A 7250-nucleotide genomic window follows, 5' to 3' on the forward strand; every position below is an offset into this window, starting at 1 on the left:
AACTAATTCTAAGCAGGAGCCTGCCACTACACCTCAAAAGATGATTCGTACGGTAATTGCAGGCTTACTGTAAGGCATGCAAGCTCTTAAGGCACCAAGAGCAATATCTCTTTTTGAATTATCACCTAGCTTTCTTCACGTATTCTGCAGAATAGTATGCTGTACAGACGAGGAGCCAACCAATGCTAACCAGGACATGGCTCTAGCCAGCACACTAGCTTTAACTACTCAAGTACATTGAACCTGCAGGTACCACCAATGGTGACCACCACTACATGCGTGTGGAACACACAAGTAGTGGCAGCAAGAACGGCAACGTTGACAAGGGAATTGCACTTACAAGAATTTATTTTCAGCATTTTTTATAAAAATACCCGGCTCATGACTATTATGTACAAACTATGTACACAATGCTTTCTGAACGGCAGGAATTGGGGAAGGGTGCGGGGGTTCGTGGAGACACAAACACTTAACCGAGAACACATAAATAAGAGGAACAGGCGCGGAAGTGGAAGAGCAACCGGCTCGGTAGAGGAACTGGTCCTTCCCGCATGGTGCTCTTTCCACTAGTTTTCTTCCGCATGAGGAAACAAATAACTTAGTATGAAACAACAGCCGCTGCTCCATAGCACTGACTGGCACGTCCGGCAAGAACGTCTACAAGTACAAAAAAACAAAAATGATGAGTGCCTTTACGAGCACAAACAGAAAGTTACGAAACGTGTGATGCTGTTGTATATACACTGTTTATGATCGCAAAGGAAAAAAAAAATGCATCATATGGTGGAAAAATGCTGGTTTACAATGAGCTCTGCTTGTGGTATTGATGGCAGGTTGGAACAGTACAGGGCAGGAGGGGCAGTTGGAGGGTGAGAAATTGATCTATGTACATTCTCAAAATAAATACAGGGAGAAGATGATATTACACAGAGAAAAAACAATGGCAGCTGCGCGCAGTTTGGGAACGGAACACAGCGGTGTGCAAAAAAAGGACTGGTCTGCTTGCGACACAAACGGATGGCGTAAGTCCTGGGATGGGGCGAGGGGTGCCCACACATTTTTTTTTCGGCATATCACAGCTACGCAGTAAAGGAGGCAGTCTCTTAGCTTCTTCGCCCCTGGGCGCACACACTGGGCACCCCACACCTCGCCAGAGAAGACGCTCCGCTATTCGCAGAGTCCGTTGCAAAGGAAAGAACAACGCGCAAATTGGGTCCCCAGTCTCTCTCCTCACTTCTCGCACGCTGGGCAGTCGTAGACTTGGCAGAGTAGAGATTCTTCCCACGCACTTGTGGTGTGTGTTGTGTTTGCATTGATGAGAAAAAAGCTGTCACCTCGTCGTCTCCAAGCAGCGGGGAAGACTTGTTAGCGGCACATGAAGACTCCTCTCCTCAGTCTCTCCAATCCAGCGGGGCAGGCCAGGCTTGTGTCCACACTTGTTCGCAGTTCCCAACAGAACGCAACGTCCAGGATGACGTTTTTTCTCCAGAAGGAAAAAGAATGACTTTTTTTTTCTCGGTGATGACTGAGATGATGGGGGCAGGGGGTCGGCGGGGGAAAAGGGGAGGGAAATTGGTGCTTCTAAGGGGGGCGTGATCATCAAATGCAGATGCTGTCTTGACTGCCGGTTGAATTCTGGTCAAGGGAAGACTGCTCAATGCGCCGGACCGGGACGGGGCACCGGACCGGGATGTTTTCGGACACGGTGCTCTCGAGGTCGGCGACCATCCACTCGTGCTTGAGGATCTCCTCGAGGGAGGGCCGCTCCGTCGGCGCCAGCGCCAGGCAGCGGCGGATGAGGTCCTCGCACATGGGAGACACCTTTCGCCGGAAGTGGAGCTCGGCGCGCAGGATCTGCTCGTCCTGCTCAAAGGGGATGTCGCCGCACACCATATCGTACAGGAGGATGCCCAGGGACCAGACGGTGGCCGCGCGACCGTTGTACTTGTTGCGCTGGATCCACTCGGGAGGACTGTAGACGCGGGTTCCTGCGAATAGACAAACAGGAAAGGACGCAAGTCAGTTTCCTCCGCTTGCAAAACATGCCAGCGCGACAGCACACGTACGCGCAATGTGGAAAGAGCAACTGCACTGTCCGAGAATGGCACTACGCATTCTGTACGCTCAAATCCCTCGATAATATAATTTCCCCATTTCTAGCAGCACGCAAAAACTGCCCCAAGCTGACAAAACCTTAAGGCTTTGCTAGGCTAGGTGCTGAGCACAAAAGGCGGAAGAACCGCTTCGCAAAAACAGACGCGGCAACCCTGTCCGCTTTTGGGGGCCCGCTCACAAGGCGACGCATTCGGTTTTCCAGTACCGGACAGGTTTCCTTCTGCCACGCAGGGGGAGTTTCGGGCACATTATCCGCGACCAGACATGCAACAAGCCCAGACAGAAAGGAGGAGACGCGCCACCAATGGCACCGCACCATCGTGGCCCGCTCAGAGCGAGAGAAGTCGCTGGCGGTCAACGGCTCCGCGAACCACCACCAACAGCCGCCGGGTGGAGAGGACACGCACACATACGGCCAGGAGAGACTTTGCCGCCGGCTTCTTAGGGTTTATTTTCGGGCGCGGCAGCAGACTACGCAGAAGAGACGACGCCTGCCTGCCCCCCCCCCCCCCCCCCCTCCCGCTTTTCTGTGCTTGCGTCGCCAGTCTAGCGACGGTTGGTACGTATGCTGCTACGCCACCGCAGTCGCTATTACGGTCCCCGCGACCGGGGCCGAAAATACGGGACGGTGGCGGCGTCGCGGCGAAGACAACGCTGACAAGGCGAGCCGCGCGTTTATAACGGTCGCCCAAAGGAACGGTTAGGCCGCGAGGAAACCTGTAACCCTCACCTCGTGAAGGCGGGAGAGAACGCCAAAAGGTGCGAGGCTGGACGGTTGCAAGGGCGACGAAGGAAGATAGTCGCGCTCTAAAGGAGGAGGAGCATTCGTGTGCGCGTCCCAAACTGCGCAGTTCGAGCACTACCACGCGCGAGACAATTCCAGAAACGAGCAATGTTACGAAGTGCCGTCCAGGCGGCTCAAAAGCGCTACCAGCAAACGAGACGATTCAAAGTGCGACAGAAGAGGGGTCACTCGTACATGCACCCTGCGAATTTTTTCTGCTCACGCGAGAGACAGATCGTGCTCACAGCGAATCTTTGGCGGCGTATATTCCTGCGAGCGCCCATAGGAAACCCTAACAAACATACGATGGTACCCCGAAATCGGTTGCCGCGCTTGAATAGGAGCTAACGGCCACCAGAAGGAGACGAACACTTCAACGGACATTTCAAAAAAAGCGGGTCGGCCAATCAAGGTTTTCGGGAGGAGGGGGACAGGCGCGAGAACCAATTGGGGGGAGAGTAGGAGGAGAGAGCGAGGAGTATGAGCGCGGTGTGTCACGTGACCATAACACAGCCATCCTCCTCGCGCCACTTCCGGCAACAACGTCGCGGCGGCTGCGTCGAAACGTGGTTCTGTTGAGTTTCGCTGCGCGCCAAGAAAGAGGGCTTACGAGGAGGAGAGGCTATCGATGGAAACCGTCTGTGCTAACTAAACAAAGATGGATGCTGTCGCGGGTGCGCCCTCGGCGAAGGGACCCAATCGATTGCCGGGGCCAGACGGCACCCGTCCAACGCAAAGCTCTCCTCCAGAGCGACCACTTCGTATTTGCGCGGTAGACAATGGCGCCCCCCATCGCAGGCAGTACCCATGTGATCTTAGGAAAAAAAAATCTCTTCACTCGACAGAAACAGCAGCGCGGAGGCAGAAGGGCGAACCGCTACAATCGTACAAGGTTACAACGAACACGTTGCGGCAGAGGGCGCGAGCGCGCAAATTTTTCGCTCCAGTACTGCTGCTGGATTCAAAATAAAAACCTGACTGTCGCATAAAGAAGTACCCTCACAGCCGACGACACAGAAGTCGACTCACCGTCAAAGTCCGTGTAGACTCCGTCGCGCAGAAAGGCGCCGGACCCGAAGTCGATAAGGTTGACCGACAGGGTCTTGAGGTTGACCAGAATGTTCTCGTCCTTGATGTCGCGGTGGATGACGCCCGCATTGTGGCAAGCGATCACGCACTGGACGATCTGCTTGAAGAAGAGGCGCGAGAGAGTCTCCTCCAGCACGCCCTTCTCGGTGATGTAGTCGAAGAGGTCCTTGACCACCTCGGGCCGCTCCATGATGAGAATGAACGAGTCGGGACGCTCGTACCAGTCGAGCAGCCGAATGACGCCCGGAACATGGTCGACGCGCCGCAGGAGAACGATCTCCAGGGGAACCTTCTGGCCGTTGATCTGTGGGGCGACAGGTCGGAGCGCGGGCAATAAGCATCTGTGCACACAACAGCTACTGCAAAGAAAGCCACTACCGCTGATCTGCGGGAGCTTTTGTAGTTTGCTTTTACTACGCATTTTTTTCCAGGGAGAATGTAGTTCTGGGAGCTTAAATATTGCAATGGTTAATTGTCACCGCCTAATTGCACCGATCGCTTCGCTAAAATGACATGAATGGGACTTTGGTTATCGAGGGTCACTTTCTTTTGTCAGGGACATCATGCGGCAAGCATGCATTTTTTTCTTAGGTCAGTACAGAAAGAAAAAAAAAAAACTCGACAAGCCTCCTCTTAGTGAGGAGCTTTTCCTTCATGCAGGCAGACGAACGTCAGCACCGCTTCATCAAAGGTGTACTTCGTGCTGCCTGTCCCCAGCGAGCTGCGCAGCAACCACGCGACATTATTTTACCGACGCCACAAGGAAACGTTCGCAGCACGCAAGAATATCGCGCGCCGATCTCTCTCCCGCCCACAACCGAAGCACACACGCCCAAAACATTCCCGTAATCGATCGCGCGCCCTAGTAGCGAGCGCTGGCTCCCTTCCTCGGGGCTCGAAACTCACGGCGTCTAGGAGAGAAATCAAAAGAGCGGCGGCCAGCGCCAAAACAATCGAGCGCGCGGCACGATGCCGCGGCGGCGCCAGCTTACGGCCGCGCAACTCGGCGAACAATGCCCCCTCGCGAAACCGCTCGCAACGCGCGCCGCCGCCATGCGGACGGACGAACTGGCGGCCCGAACAAACGCCGAGAGAAGGGGAGACGCGGCAGCCCACCGCTTCAAACATGGCGCCGCCGCCAGAGCACGACGACGGAGGCATCTAGGTTGCGAGCGTCGCCGCCGTGAGCGCCGGGGGAGAAGGGGCTGGCGGCCGCGGCGGCAGCAACGGGCGGCCTCCTCGCCGCCGAAAGAATCGGGCGGCTTTAACCGATCTAGGTTGGCTGCATTCCTGGCCGAGGGAAACGGACGCTCGCGAACTCTGCGTGCCCTGGGGGCCACAGGGAAGCGGAGGCCGTGTGCGCGCGCGCGCATTCCGACTTCTTTTTTTCTCCTTTTCCCCCGTTCGTGTCCCTCCCGTACCAAGCGGCGGCGTCTGCTCGCGGAACCGCATCTCTCAATCGCGACGTTCGTCTGCCCGCAACGAATCGCGGTAGAAGAGACGAGAACGAGTACTCACCGTGCTCCACTCGGTAACCTTGTCCCGAGAAACGTGCTTGATGGCCACCTGCGTAGAAGAAACGAAAAACGTCGCTCAATACACGAGCTAAACAACGGTTCGAAAGTGGCGCGAACGACGCGAAGCGCGCCATTTGCCAGGGAGCGCGCAGTTTCGCTTGCTCCCTAAACCACATCCGCCAGTCGCGATCATGGGAAGCAACTACAACAAACTCCCAGGCGCCGTAGCACGCTCGAGAGAGGCGGATAGTTCGATGAATAAGATGCATTGTGAAGGACATCGTTCACTCTAGAAACTTGGCGCGAATTCAACGGCCGAACAAGGAGGGGAAAAGCGCGCGGGCCAGTGGTGGTAGTGGAGAGGCTCGCTTACCGACAAGTTGTCGCGGTTCCGGGTGCCCGCGTAGACAGTGCCGAAGCCTCCCTTTCCAAGCAGGACGCCGACGCGGTAGTTCTTTTCGAACGTGTTGCTCTTGTCGGCAACTTGCGCTGAAAAGAGCGGAGCAACGATGTGAGTATCCATGGAAGCCAGGGCACAACGCATTGGGCAAACGCCGCCGTAGACGGTGTTGCGGTTATTACCTTGACGATCCCATAGCATCGCGCCTAAGTTGGGTATACGTCGTCCAACCATCGTGGAGTAATCCAGAGTGCGGCACAGAAACACAACACGTTTGGCCCACAACGGCGAGTAATCCAGCAAGGCAGAGCGGCGGTCACGAAGCAGTGAAGATGACGGTTTGGCGGGACTTTTTTTTTTTCCTAGCCACCACGCGCGGCACCGACCACCATCACCAGCGAACGCTGCCGTCTATGAATCGCGGACGCCCGCGCTCATGTGATAAATATCAAGGGAGAGAGACGTTTCGTGCCTCACGTATCACTCCGCCGACTGACGCTAGCATGGAATTCCCGCCAACTAAGACGTACTTATCTCGCAGAAAACACGATATGCTCAAAAGTTACGGCTTTCAACTATATTTCAAAAATAAAACCGGAATTCTTCAAATTTTAGAACCTCTAATAACACTGCAAATTGGACTGCAACGTTCGCACTATTTTGGCCCGACCCGGCGGAGTAAAAGCGCGCTGCGGCCTCCGGCGCGAGCGCAGCAGAAAAAAACCCGACGTCACGGCGCCTGGTGACGTCGGTTGTCGACTCGGTCCAATGGCCGCGCTCTCAGGGTCCGCCCAATGGGAGCGCGGGAAAGGGCACAGACGCCGTGACGTAGAAGGAAAAGGGCGCGGAATGTACGCTATGCTTGTGTGTATGTGTGTGCGCGCGCGCGTGGCGACTCCTCTCTTTCTCTCGCTCTCTGTGTTTTGCGTTTGCTTTTCTTTACTTCGAGTACCCCTCGCGGTTTTCTCTTTTCTTTTTTCACTCGCGTACTTCTTCATTCGCCCTTTCTCAATCGGTCTGTGCGAGCGCGCCGTTTAGTGCCCGCTGCCGGTAAAGTTTCGTGCGTGTACGTCCCGCTTTCCTGCGTCGTACACGCCGCGTTCTTTCGCGCTCGCCTACCCAGGCGTCTTCGGCGAATTAGCTCCGCCGCCGCCGCCGGTAGTGGCGGCCGTCGCTAGGAGATGGCGCCACTGTCTTGCTAGGCGCCGACGGCCTGGGAAGGCCGCTCCGCGCCCTCGGAAATGCCGAAGCCGGCGGCACGCGGGGCATTCCCATAGCCTAAAAAAAAAAAAAAATGACTGTTTGGATTGCGGCTTCTCTTTTGTTTGTGCGTGTACTTTGCTAC

General features: G+C 55.7%; 1 protein-coding gene across 1 annotated transcript; it reads right to left on the bottom strand.

Moving 5' to 3' along the window:
- Positions 1–330: 330 nt before the first annotated feature.
- Positions 331–6630, bottom strand: LOC144107633 (serine/threonine-protein kinase pim-3-like). Its single transcript, XM_077640734.1, has 5 exons — positions 6088–6630; positions 5879–5994; positions 5507–5554; positions 3929–4292; positions 331–1988 (listed from the first exon to the last, which is right to left on the bottom strand). Exons 1-5 carry the CDS (start codon positions 6137–6139, stop codon positions 1600–1602), a joined length of 969 nt encoding a protein of 322 aa, XP_077496860.1. The 5' UTR covers positions 6140–6630; the 3' UTR covers positions 331–1599.
- Between the last annotated feature and the right edge of the window lie 620 nt (positions 6631–7250).

Source organism: Amblyomma americanum, chromosome 10 (genome assembly GCF_052857255.1).
Source record: "Amblyomma americanum isolate KBUSLIRL-KWMA chromosome 10, ASM5285725v1, whole genome shotgun sequence".
Taxonomy (NCBI): Eukaryota; Metazoa; Arthropoda; class Arachnida; order Ixodida; family Ixodidae; genus Amblyomma; species Amblyomma americanum.